At 38.6% G+C, this 14348-nt stretch overlaps 1 protein-coding gene across 1 annotated transcript in view; it reads right to left on the bottom strand.

Moving 5' to 3' along the window:
• LOC103481816 (calcium-activated potassium channel subunit alpha-1) overlaps positions 1–14348 on the bottom strand; it is a 111982-nt gene that overhangs the window by 52315 nt on the left and 45319 nt on the right. The window contains exons 3-5 of the mRNA XM_017310693.1: positions 8884–8945; positions 4185–4278; positions 3852–3963 (exon numbers count right to left, since the gene is read on the bottom strand). Coding sequence (XP_017166182.1) covers positions 3852–3963; positions 4185–4278; positions 8884–8945 — 268 coding nt within the window. The remainder of the gene's footprint in view (positions 1–3851; positions 3964–4184; positions 4279–8883; positions 8946–14348) is intronic.

Here is a 14348-nt window from a genome sequence, read left to right as displayed (position 1 = left end):
AAAAAAAAAGAAGCAATAATAAACCATTTTCATAGCGTGAACTCTTGTTCTCCTTTACCGAAGCTCTACAGGAAGCATTTGCCAGGCTGGCAGCATTTTATGTCGCCAAATCCTGAACCTGCGCCAGCTGACACGACAACTGATGTGCCAATCCTCCAATCCTCCACTTCCTCTCCGCGGTCTTACCCCAGTAAGAAATCAAGTGGAAGCATCCACCGAGACTGAAGCAGAAGCTGTCCTGGTCCTCCTTGTCGGGGACCAACCCGTGGCCCATCCTGACCCTGTAGCCCTTCTGGAAGAGYTCTCCAGTTGATTTCTTGCGTCTGGTCGTGTTTTCAACCGCCTTGGAGAACGTGTCCCCRTCGGGGCCCCTGTACACTAGTATCTTTGTTGGAATCATGTCTAGAAACTACCGCAACAAGCTTCCAGCTTCAATGAAACAAAACAAGAAGAAGAAGAAGAAGAAGAGAAAAAACAAACTCCACTTCTTCCCTCTTCTGAATCAGGCTCATCGGGTAAAATCAAGTAGAAAGATTACTCTCCGACATCCAAAATCAGCTGTTTCTTTTGAAGACGCATTGTGCTCTGATTTCTCTCAGACCTTTGCGGCATTCTCATGACGATTCAGTGCAAGCTTAAAGCAAGCCCTTTTCCCATCAGGATATTAGAGTGTAAGCTCCTTTAGGATTCATCCTGGGAAAGGAAGAGGCCAGACTGCATTCATGCCCATCAGTTGCTTTTACAATAAAACCCACATCTCATCTCAGTGGCTCCACAACTGCTGCTCATGAACACAAGTTCATTCTCTAATCTTGGACGAGAACAGCTTGTATCTTTGTTGCACACGATCATTCAGCCGTACATGGAAACACTGAGAAGTTGCGGTCATACTAGTGTGTGTGTGCGTGTGTGTGTGCGTGTGTTTATGTCATAGATTCCCAAATAATCCCTCAATTAATCGCAGCCGATGTATTAACTGTAATTTGAGTTGACGCCGAAACTAAATGCGCAACATGTGAGATGTCAACACAAATAGAGAAAATACAGCAGCTGATAGATTTTGCTCCGTCTGTCATTCAGTGTCACGGCAGAAAAAAACTCCACACAGAAGATTAATCCTTACAGTGCATGTCAGAGTGGGGGGGTTACACACACAAAAAAGATCATTTCACTAGATTTGGAGAGTTTTTTTTTTGTTTTGTTTTTTCTGAGGAAAAACAACAACTTCACATATTCGAGTAGAACACAAATAAATAATCTATTCCGGAATGTTCTTTCCTCCTTTTTCAAGAAGTTGCACAATCCATCAAAAATAAACAGTGAAACGTTTAAAGGACTGTTTCACAAATATTTGTCAAAATGTAGATAGCAGAGTGAACATTTTGCTATCTGATTAAATGAAAAAAAAATTGTTGATCTCATATCTACATGGATTAGTTTGAATTAATCCTTAACTAAATATATGATCATTTTTACACCATGCAAAAGTATTCGTACATCTTAAACCTTTGCAGATTTTGTCGCATTTTAACCACAAACATAAGTGTGTTTAAAATATAAAGAATATGCACAGAGAATATAAACTAAAACCTTTGATAAATAGAAATGTGGTGTGCATTTCTATTTATGTCAAAAAATGTCAAGCTCAGTTTGATCAGAGGCGTCTATGAAAAGGATTTCTTTCTCTCCTACCACTAAGTTTTAATTAGTTTCAAATTCAGACTTTGCCTATGGCATTCTAACATGAAAATGTTTTCATGTAATCCATCTCATTTGAAGTCTGGCTGTATGTTTACGGTCACCTCCGACCTCGAGCTGCAGTGTTTTGCAGGTTTTCTCCTTGAACTCAATTTTATTTTGGAAGCATCAGATAAAAGGGACTAAATACTAATGCCACCARACAAGCAAAGAGTTTTTCTTTTTTTGTGTGTTTTTTTAATTTGCTTTGTCAGCTGCATTATAATTTATTACTTTGTATTGGTGCTCAACTAAAAAATTCAAGGTGTAAGAACGTTTTTGCAAGGCACAACATTAATCATATAAAGCATTAATCAGTATCTTTGGTCTAATTACCTTAAGATTCAGTTTTATGACAAAGGAATCATTTATGTTGGTGAAAGCTTAAACTTTGAAGGTTCTGATCTCAAACCAGAAAATGCTATACGGGGAAAAAAAAAAAMCATTGAAATTTGGGGACAAAATATATAYGAGTAGTGGACAGTTTAATAATAAAAGCCGATTGTGTTTTTAGTTTTTATCTCTGAAGGGAACAAAAGCTGCTGAAATATTAAAATCGTATCCCGAGAAGTAATGCTTCACCGTATTATTTTCATTGTCAGAGATTAAAGCAGTACTCGTACGTTCTGTCCTAGAGATCAGAATCCAAACACTGCACGGAAAACACTGACTGCATCGAGGCCCGATACTGCTTTCGTAAAATAACAGAYACTGTTTAAAATGCCACATTTCTCCATGTATGTATGTCACRCACAGCTGAGCATGTTAATGAAAGAGTATTTGCAAATACTGAGAGAGAATTTGTGTCAAACTGTTGTGACAGCAGGATCGGCAGATTGGAGGACTGGGCGAGCAGCATGTGTGGAGCATACAGACTTTGGATGAGAAGAGAGAAAATCCTGAGCTGCTAATGACCTCGTCACCTGCCTGACCCCATTTTCACATAAATTCAAGCAGCAATCGAGCATTTTTTTTATTTCCTCCCCGGTTCGGGACAAACGGCGAATATGTCGGCACAGTTTAAATACTGCGCATTGAGTTATGCAAGATTGAAAAGGACAACAAAAAAAGAACACCACCTACACAAATGGTAGCAACAATGCCACAACAGAGACGCAACAACAATGCAGCTGTGCTGCCCAAGCAGTTTGAAGTAGGAACTTGAGAAAAAGAAGCCAAGATCATTAGGACTCAAATTCCCATAGAAATGTTTATTATTGTTGTTGTTGCCTGTCTCAGACTGTCTTATGTTGGTTTAACACATAAGAACTAGTTTGAAACTTAATGTGAAGATGGACTAGATGTACAMATACTATTTGCAAGGTGCTGTGCTCCTGTTCTGGAACAATGGGAAGAGCATAGAAGTGCGTAAACAATATATTTTAGAAGTATAATTTCACATAAGCTTCCTTCAAGAAAAGCTAAATCTAACTTGCTCAAGTTGCTCCAATACACAGAATTTACAGCATGGTTGCACAAAGCAATCACTTCCTCTGAAGGTAATCTGTGATATCCCAAATGGCCAGCAAAATCCAGAATGTCCACTAGATGGCAGCATTAGACAAGAACAGGTCCTGCTTTCGTTTGGCGTTCACACCTCAAGTTAGAATATTGTTATAATATTTTCACCTTTCAGCCGATCTCTGTCTACCTATCTATAGCCAGGGACACTTGGTGTTAAACAAAAAAAAAGTCTGTTAAYGATGCTGAAATTTAGCAAAAGATAAATAAATAAGTTACCTGTTGTAATCCTGTAATTTCTCAAAGACCTCTGAGTGATGAGCTTCACACATTTAGTAAATTGACTACTATTCTAAGCGTCATGCCACCAAACAAAGCCTCGTCATTCTATTCATGTTGTTCTTTTCAAACGACAAATTAATTAGAGTGTTTTTGTAGGTATTGCTTGAAATCCCCGGTGGAGCTGAAGGKKATCCAAATGCAGCCTGATGGCACTTGCAAGCCGGTGGTAAAGATAAGGAATCAACCAAAATAAACATTATTCAATTAACATAAATTAGTGCACACTCTTGTTAGAAATACAAAATCTGATTCATACAGAGAGCAAAAAACTTTCAGTCATCAAAGAGTTTAAGCTTTTCTGCTTTCCTTACCCAGCCAGCTCCTGTTTAGGTACACCGACACAAACACCGGAGGAACTGTGAAGAAGTCCACCACCGAGTTCACCTCCAGCCAGAACCAAAGCTTGTCATTGGCAGCAATAAACTGTGAAAATAAAGAGAAAGTAGGAGAGCATACATTTTGAGATGAAATTTCACAATTCGGTTGAAAAATTGGAACGTTGCACACAATTTATACACGTTAAGCATATATTTCTGTCRATTTTATGAAAAAACGTTGGAAAATTACTAAATAATTTTCTCTCGTTAACTGTACAAGAACACATAACCAGATATTTTAAGCTTCTCAGTCTGACTTTTACTTACACGCAGGCCAAAGTATAGCAAGAAGAACACGTTGAATGCCATGTCGATCTGCAAGGTGAAGTCTTTGTAGAAGTTCTGGCAGGACTCAATGGGACTGTGAGACAAAGGGGGGRAAAAAAAGTAACTTTATTTCCTTGAGAAAATTCTGATGGATCAAAAATTGCAACATGTTTGTAAAATAAAGCATAAAACAGATGCATTCTTCTTTTCCTGAAAATGCATTTTTTTAGGCCTTCCAACAGAAGAGAAAAGTGTTCAAAAAAAGGTGCATTAATTTGGTATTTCCTTGTTTTAATCTGTTGAGAAATTGCATGCATTCATTGTAACACAAGCAAGAACTGGTCGATGTACCTCGTTAACCCTTAAATAACTGCAAAAAAAATCTCCAAGGAATTCCTTGTATTCCGGGAGTGAGCGTTCTCAAATGGAAAAATGGTGCTGCTTTCCTCTCAGTCTTGCATTACGCATCCTATGCACACAGCAGGATGGAAATGCAGGGCCAAAAGCAGTAGTTTAAGGGTTAATAATGCATGCAGGAGTCATGTTTTCATCTATGAGATCAGGCAGCCATAGCAAGTGCTAGCAATGTAGTGAAGTCTCACCCTCAAAAAGCTTGTATCTGGCACAAAGAATTCAAATAAAGAGACATAATTAACCAAGCAGAATGAGTAAGTAATTGGTTAGTGTGATTGTGTTCTAATATTCATGACCTGAMAGTTAGAAATATTTTTTTAAAYGTATCACTCACAGATGAGATAGAAAGAAAGGCTTATTGAATAAGAACTAACTATGACAGTGATAAAAAGGATCAACTTCCTATTTATTCGAATAAAAAGCTAAATAAAAACACAACGAAGCAGTTATTAATTAGAAGGATGAGGGTTAGTTATGTTAAAAATGTAATGAAAGGCCTCTAAAAGCAAGCATTTGAGTTTGTCTGAGCTTTTGTGAGTCTAGTTTTTTTTTTTTTTTTTTACGTTTTTATGTTTTGCCGTTTTTCTAAAACCAGAATGAAAAAAAAAATAGATCGAGTCAAAATGAAACTGCTGGTCAGAGCAGGGAACATTTTTAGAGATGGCAAAAAAAAACAATCCCAATGATGAACAATGTTATTACAGTTTATGTGACAGCTACACGTGACATATAATGTTTTATGTGAAACATCTTGTGAACCGTATTTCGCTAAAATGATCTAAACACAGAACGGTCATGTTGCTGTAAAACTTTACAGTTCGTAGCATTGTATTTTCCAAAGCAGTGGAAAAATCAACAAGAACGACCGTTGGCATTGGGATGCGACCTGGGAAGGTTTCAGGTTTGCCAGACGCCCAGACACATCGCTGGTTTTCCACCTCCACTCACAATGTCCACCAGTGCACACCAACAGCTGCAATCTCCCACTGTGCTAATGCCTCCTGGATTATAGCACATTGTTTTTGTTATGTAAAACAAAAAAAAAGCAAAATCAAATAAAAATAGACTCACTCTGATGAAACACTGTCTTTATGGAGTTCCTAAAGCAGGATTAAGTAYCTAGGGATTATTTTTGAACCGAGCTGATGCAGAGCAGTGACATGGGGTTGATATTCTGCTGCTGGACGGAGGTCGGCGACGTTGCCTCACGTGTCATCCAGAATTTAATCAAGGTGGTAAAACCCTGTTAGATGGTATATTACATATGCAGCTTCWTTACAATTGTGGATATGCTTAATTTGTTGCTATCTCATGTTCTAAAAATGGAGAGATGGTGAAATAAATCTCTTAGAGCAACTTTCCCAAGATAATAAGYTGATATCTCACAATTAATGTTTTTTCGACCTGTTGAACTGGTGKTGTGCCATTCTGCAACTGCAAAAAGCAAACAAAAAAAAAAAAACACAATTTTTGTGACCAAGGTTATTATTGAGGTCATTATTAACTGYACAGATTCTGTCTATCAGATTGAAAACGTGGTGGTATGACACTTCATTTCTGCTCAGCTTTCTCCCATAGAATAACATTCACTTCYAATTGGCTGAGCAGTTTGGAAGCTGTACCGAATTTTAGAAAAGCACAAAATTCAAAAGAAAGTTTTTTTTTAGTGTTTTTGGTCATAAGGTCGGATTTACGCCTGCGCCCTGCAGCAGTGCAAAATGTTTGTGTTACATCTTATGCTATGCTAAGTTATTTTACAAGCGTCTGATCCAATTCTGAACCTAAAACAGAAAGCAGCTCTGTTCTAAAAGAGATTCTTATGTCATTGGCAGTTGTTGAACCATATGTCTGCATAAAACCAACTCCATTCTGAAATAAAAAAGGTGAACAGCAGCACATGTTGGACCACAGTAAGGCACCTTTCACTATTCTGTTTCTGATGGTCTTGTATAAAAAGTACCTCAGTATCTACTTTGTTTTTCCTTCATCCTCTTAATGTCACTTCTTATAAATATAACAAAGGAACACTAATATCTATAAAAGTAGGTAACACACAAAAAAAGACAGATGCAAAACCCCTTTCTGCCACTCTAAATAGTCCCTCATTCACAGTAATGACACTTCAGCCTTGCAAATCCCTTTTATTGCAGGGTGACAGAGCGTACCATGGAGACAGACCTGCAGAGCAGCATAATTGAGTTCCAGGCTGAGTTGGGAACAGAATCAATCCCGATATGGATCGGAAAGTCCTCTTGCTCACAGAAGCACTCGTCTCCCACGCCCACCGTAACGTTCCTCTGATCATTCCAGACTCAGATCAAAGACCTTCACTGCCTCCTAATTACTCCAGATTTGACTTGTTTGGTTTTAACCTTAACCTAAATTTGCAGAAGGCAAAAATGTTGGATCTTCACCRTGTGATAACGTAGCCTTTGGCAAACTTTCATCTCCCTCCCAGACAACAAGTGGGTCAATTGCACTGCATACAGCATTGTTTATTTGTGGTTGAAAAAATAAAACAKATTTTTGGACTTAGATCTATATTACTATAAATTATCAAATTAGAACTTTGAAAGACATGTTTTTTAGTGTGGGCTGGTTAAACAACATGCAATGTCAATGAATTTTAAAACTTGGATTTGGGTGCACAAGTTGTACATTTCTTGGATGTATTCTCTAGTTCACATACAGTCAAACTTAGTGTATACAGACTTAATACATTTATTCTCCTCCTAAAATTGGGTTAATTGCTTCTTAGCAAGTTCCGCCTCAACCACACACTCTTTGCTATCAACAAGCTTTAAAGTGGATGAACTATGCTTAAAGCCAGGTCTGTTTCAGACAACTACCTGGTTTTAATTCCCACCAGAATCTTGTTCTGCAAAAGGAAATGCTGTGGAGCCCTGGGGGGGAAAAAATTAAAAATCAAATTTGTCTTTATTAGCCCTAATTCATGCCCATGATGAAGTTAACTTCTCACTGGCACAGTTTATATGAGATTTAGGTGAAAGAACTGGGCTCATGTTATTCTACTGACCATGTTTTAAATTCTGCTCCGAATCTCCTCTAAGTGGGTCTGCTGTGTTTATCTCCTTCTGTGTCTCCTCCYATCAGGTCAGGCTGCCCGTCATAAAACAGCCACAGTAACCTCACAGGACTAATTATCAGGAGGACCAGGACTAAATCTGTTACAGTTGGCTGGCACGTCAAAACAATTTTAAAAAAGCAAAAAAAAAAACATCCAACTGCCTAACTTTGGGCTTGCTATGCTGACACACAGCTGGAAAAAAAGTCTAAATAAAGACTGAACGAGAACTAAAAKGACACGTCTATATTAAAATGTAAGCCACTGATGCTGCAGCGTTACCTTTATTCTTAACTAAGGCGTTAACAATGGCATGAGGTGAAGACACAGGCTGAAGGTCAGGCTTTATCAGAGAGACTGGGGGGCAAGTTCTGAGAATAGAAGGCCACAGGTGGCTTCACTTAGGATGCAACTCTACCTGAGCTTGACAAGATAATGAAATGAGATCATGCCTGCAAAACCACAAAATGTGCCCAAGCTCTTTGCTGCCAGTGATCTTATGAAATAAAAATAACCTGCATGCTCGCAGTCAGGACTTTTAAGCCTGATTACGCGAGCTTAAAGCACATTTTCTCCTCTACGCYACGTTCACGGCGCTCCCAGCAGGAAGGTTCTCCCTCCGGGTCTGATAAAAAGCTTTTATCTTGGTGTATTTTGCTGCACTTCTTAATGGCACTTCCCGTTGGGAGCGGCATCAGGCTGCAGCAACAGTGTGCTGTAGAACATGTGGCTGAAAGGACGTTTTCATTTCCTCGGGTCTGATGAACGATGGCGATTGTTTTGAACAGGAAGTCGGGCATTCCTGCCGGTTTGAAAAGGCCAATCTGGTTATGACGGCAATCGAACAGATTTTTATCAAGGCAGAGAGACTGCATGTTAGCAGACGCCGCACAACAATTGACCTGAAAAAGCGTCTGATAAAAGCTAAGACGAGATACAGATACACAGATAGACTGATTGAACATATACAGCAAACTAAATTATTAGAAAGAGATCATTTTTAGATAGCTACATTTTTTTTTTTTACTTCAGATTGAGAACTTAAACAATTTGGAAAAGCTCAGCAGACGAGGTAGAAATTATGCAAGCTTGTGATTAAGTCACAACATCTGAGTTAATTTGAGGYACATCTACTTCTGGGCCAAACCTCAAGCACAGCTTTAAGAGACGTGGTGACAATTTATTAGACGAGGTACTTACTCAGAGGAATCTATGAAGTATATGACAAGGGCTCCGATGCTGAGAACGAACACAAGAACTACCTGGAAAAAAGAGAGAGAAACAGCAGCTTAATAAAATCTGAGATGACATYAGTGGTGATATAATTAACAAGAGAACATGTCTTTCAAGTAAGCTAGATGTGTGTACATTTTCATAGAGCAAACATCTCAACAAGATGACATCGAAACAGCTGATTCTATCTGATATCTGCAATTTTGAAGATAAAACAACTTTGAGTAGCTTTTTTTTAATGGTATTAGCACCTTTACCGCACTTTATCTTYTAAAATATTTATATTCTGCATTACAAAACAACTGACACATTATTTTAGGGCTTTTTACACATCAATAGATGCTTAAAAATGATAGAGCACACTGCATGCTGCATGAGTAAATCATTAGCTAAGAAAGTTTTAATCCACAGAGAAAGAATTTCMGTTTTGAGCAATAGTTGCAGAACTCATCCCTTCCCGTTTACCTGCCAGTAAATAGACACTAAAGAAACCAGCACATCATGTCAACTGCCAGTAGAAGAAAAGCCCCAGTGACAGAATGTGGCTTCTTGTCAACAAAAGCCACAAACAACAAATGAAGGATAAACCTGAGCCAGAAGCCTCAGYGGCCACAGAGGAGCAGACCTGCTATCGCAAGCCTCCTATCACAAACCAAGACATCGTTTTTAATTTGTCACTCTACCTCTTTGTTGCAGGAAGGATGCGAGTGACAGGAGCTCAGAGGCTTTTCAGGGCAGAGTAGGAAGCAGGTTGTGGAGTAAAAACAAGCCAGTTTGAGATTCTCATGATGTGATAACGAGAGAGAAAATGAACTACTAGTAAATCACGATATGAACGCATAAATGTGTAACAGGACGTAAATGGTTTAATTTAAAACATAGAAGCAATATTTATCAGAGGGCTTTYTATTGTGTATATGTATATGTTCTATTATAACACACAGTAAAGGTTAAATAAGACAAGTTTATTTGCAGAGCGCCATTCATGCACAAAATATTATAAAGTTATTTCGTAGAAAAAAAAGGAGCTGAGACAACTTACAAATTACATCAAAAACAAAAATACATTAAAAACTCCAGACACTGACACGTTCTCTGGCCTCTCCCTGAAACGACTTTAACCTGCAGTGATGGAATGTCATGATATTTGAGCAATTTTAAAACTAAACTTTCTGTTAAATCTTTAACATTGGAAACTGGTTCATGTCTGCTGCAAGATAACAAACTTGAGATTCAAGAGGGTCAGAAAGAGCAGCTAAAAGAGTTGTCAGGTAACAGCACTGACACGATAAGGYTGAAGGTGAAACTTAATTACTGYCTTGTATACCGAAGAGAATCCAACTGAACTGTAAGTACAACTAGTTAAAGGTACAATAAACAGAGAAAAAAGGTAACATAAAATTATTCAGAGGGGAAAAAAACAAGTTTGAGATGTTTTATTTAATGATAANGTTCTCTGGCCTCTCCCTGAAACGACTTTAACCTGCAGTGATGGAATGTCATGATATTTGAGCAATTTTAAAACTAAACTTTCTGTTAAATCTTTAACATTGGAAACTGGTTCATGTCTGCTGCAAGATAACAAACTTGAGATTCAAGAGGGTCAGAAAGAGCAGCTAAAAGAGTTGTCAGGTAACAGCACTGACACGATAAGGYTGAAGGTGAAACTTAATTACTGYCTTGTATACCGAAGAGAATCCAACTGAACTGTAAGTACAACTAGTTAAAGGTACAATAAACAGAGAAAAAAGGTAACATAAAATTATTCAGAGGGGAAAAAAACAAGTTTGAGATGTTTTATTTAATGATAAKTGCACCAGAATCCACACAATAAAGCTGAAAGGTGTTAAGAGGAAAAMGATGGAAGATTATCAGAAATGGTGGACAGAAGGCAACTTTAACTGGAGTTCTATAAAATTGGTTTAAAGCAACTTAATTATAGCAGAGTTACTGACTTTTTATGCTTAGCATTTTATAGACCAACTGTTACAAAACCAGCTCTTTGTCTTTCAGCTTAGAAAACAGATATTTTTAGTCTGTTACATGTGCACCTCCGCCACCTTATTTTTTTAAATCAAAAGCGGAGCAGCTCAGATATATTGTTCTGAATAGACTGTCCTGATTTTCTCCTTCAGACCCAGCTCTAAGGTAGACGACGGCCTGACCTGGAGAGACAAAGACATGAACAAAAAGGCTYCTGACGGACAGCAAGACAAATGTTTTACATCCAGAAATACATCACCGGGTGATCACAGCCCCCGTCTGTCTTTCATCTGTTTAGAAATGACACAATGGCCATCCCGAACAAGAAACCAATGGGCATGCATAATGAATAAGGCCAGCCTAATTCATTTCCATGAAGTAAAATTGTATTGTCAACCTGCAGCCGCTGATGGCTGTGTAATGACAAAAAGCTTCCGCATGTATTTTTAATCAGCTCCTCTCCTTTGAAAGCCCACAAATCTCTTTATGTCTTTGGCCGTCTCAGTTTAAGGAACTGGAGACGACGTTTGGTGCAACCCTAGAAACGCTAATGCCACCAGCGGACAGAGATCCAGCTGTGATGGGAAGCAAAGAACAAATGCCACGACAAGCAGCCGTGAATGGGCCTGTCAATCAGGTGTCGGCAGATGGTGCCAGCATGCAACATTCGTTTCGGTCAAATAACCACGCACCACATCTGTATCTCCGGCCTCCAGCAGACGGCTCCGCCCTGGAGGGGGGCACGGCGAGCTCAGACTCACGATTAGGACCAACCGCTGCATAACAACTGAAGAGAGCTGCCAAGACACACTCAGCCCAATCTGTAGCCCACTTATTGTTGTCAACACASTCAGCCAYCGATGTTGACAGCAATAAGAGAGAGAAGCAAAATGACGTGCAGTAAGAGAAAACAGCAAATTTTAAGCAAAGGTGATTAGGAACAAGATTATATGCAGAAATATTTCAACCCTTAAATGTTGGAAAAAAATTTTATCATGATACAAAGGCAAAATTTTATTTATTGACATGTTATGAGATTACCCAGCGCAAAGTAGTGCATGTAAAGTTATGTTGTTTCCAAATATTTATTTATTTAGCCCCTTTTATACTGAAATCTCCAATTAAAATCCAGTGCACAGTTCAGGCAGGAGAACATTTATATAGAAAAACTATTAGTTATGCACTGAACAAACCTGGAAAACAATAAGGCGAGTCGTCGTAATATGACAAATTTWRAAAAAAAAAAAGAATTAACTGGCCGTTGAYAACCACATTTAACAAATACATATGCAAGATTTGTGATGGGTAGGAATAAAAGTAAATAAAAATGGTGCAATTAAGGTTTCCAGCTATTTGTCTTCAGGGTTTAAAATGTAAATCTAATCTAAAAGTATCCTGACACTTTGCCTCGTGGCCTTGAGCTCAATTCTAAAAAACGTCTAAGACAAGATCTACAAATAAAGCCRACAAAAGGAAACATGAAAAGAGCTTTACTTGTGTGCTAAAAGGWTTTAGTGTAAGTTGTCTAGTTAAAACATACACTTTTGACACATGCCTTTTCAACGTGTGAAAGAAAAGAACAATTAATAATTTTCTTTATTTTTTTTCCTTTGGTCTTTCTCAGGATATTTTTTACCCAATGGCTCYCCTTATTATGCACAGGAGTCCAGCAGGAGTTCACCAGCAGGTTTCAGGGGCTCGAAAGTCAATCTGCAAATATCAAAGAACCCACTCATGCTTCTCCACTCTTCCTGGAGTGTGACTCACCATTGAGCCGCACGAATAGCCTGCCAGAGTGACAAGGAACTGCATTTAGGCTGGAAAAATCACTAACTGTCTCTGCTGAGGGGAACTTATATTTATGAATTGGAGCTCGTTTGGGCTTTCAGTTTGAAGTTTGAGGACAAAGACCGTCACAAAAGAGAAAGGAAAATACTCAATAGAGAACTCTTTTTCCAGAATGCAATCRTTCAACCCCAAAAAGAAGAATTTGCACAAGCTAAAGAAAATGTTGTGAACTGTAACACTGGTGTGCATAATGAAAGAACGTAAAATGCTAAAGCTGAAAGTGATGAGTCGACTCATTGTTCCAGTTTGCATATAGGCACGACTAGCTCCAGCTAAAAGCCATTGCTTTAAATCTTGTGGTGTTGTATAGGATCTTTTTTATTGTCTATTGCTTAGAAATTTGGTTTATCTACTGAGGAAAATTAAGTCGAGGAAACTACCTACATGATGATGTACAACACGTCATTTAGCCCGAAAAAGTCACTTCCACTTAAACCTTCCWTTTTACTGAAAGGAAGGTCAAAAACTGATTTACTGTCAAGTAGTTAAACTCAGTCATTTAGCTCATACACTGAGAAAGAAATCGCTGTTGCAGCTCACAACTGTGCTGTCCATAATGATTAGCTGCAAGAGGAGTGTTTAACATGAGTGGTTACTGATTGTATTATTACCGTAATTCACAGACATAGTAGTTTTGTAATGAGAGGGAGGAAACACCTACTGTATTTTCCAGACTATGGAAAGCACCACACTATTAGCCGTAGCTACAAATTTTTAAAAAAGAACTGGAAACGTATTTACAAGCTTTAAGCCGCTGCTATCTCCCCGCTCTCGGTTTTCCATCAGGACCCAGCAGAGGGCAGTAGAGGGCTACGTCCTAATAAACCTGCTGGATTTATTAAGGACGCAGCCTTCCGTCTCCAAAGCCGAACCATGGTTTCGTTCACGCCGAGCTTACGCGCAACGGCTCCATTTCCCTCTTATACTGYMAGATCGACAGCCCTCAACTTAAAAGCTGCATCATATGAGTTTGAAGAAATTTCTCCGTCGTGCCTGCTGCTAGCATGTGCTTGTTCTAAATTAAAATCATAGACATTAATACGTAGACCCCTCATGGAGCGCTGAGCCGTACGTAACTGCCTCCGCCATCTTCTATGTGGCAGCAGGGCGATCGGAGCTCCTTAAGTTCTGTGTTATGTGRACTTGTTTYAACCGTTTTACAAAACAAACTGGATTCATTAGGATTACCTTACTCAGGTAAGGATGAAAGATCAGAATTACTTGACTTTGCAGCCAGAAATTYGCAACAACCTGAAAATATTTTCTATGTASCTAAATTTTCCCAAAATAACCGCTGATTGTTAGCGTAGCAGCTAACGTTTTCATACTGCTTTCTAATGAGAGACAGSTGATGAAAAACMGCTGTTAGAGGAKAAGTTAATTAMAAACCAGAGGATTTAGTTAGCTGTTCTTCAGTCTGTTTCCAGCTCAGCTTCACCATGTCGGTATTAAGCTATAAAGACGCTACGAGTCAGAGCACAACATGCTGAAAATGTATTTTTCTGAATGTGAAGGAAACCTTTGATTACATAGCGACTCACTCATTCTTTGATGACGTAGCGACTCATTCTTTGGTTACGTAGCGACTCACTCATTCTTTG

The sequence above is a fragment of the Poecilia reticulata genome, linkage group LG19 (genome assembly GCF_000633615.1).
Source record: "Poecilia reticulata strain Guanapo linkage group LG19, Guppy_female_1.0+MT, whole genome shotgun sequence".
NCBI lineage: Eukaryota > Metazoa > Chordata > Actinopteri > Cyprinodontiformes > Poeciliidae > Poecilia > Poecilia reticulata.
The sequence above is the reverse complement of the archived record's forward strand: the minus strand, read 5'-3'. Positions and strand labels throughout refer to the sequence as shown.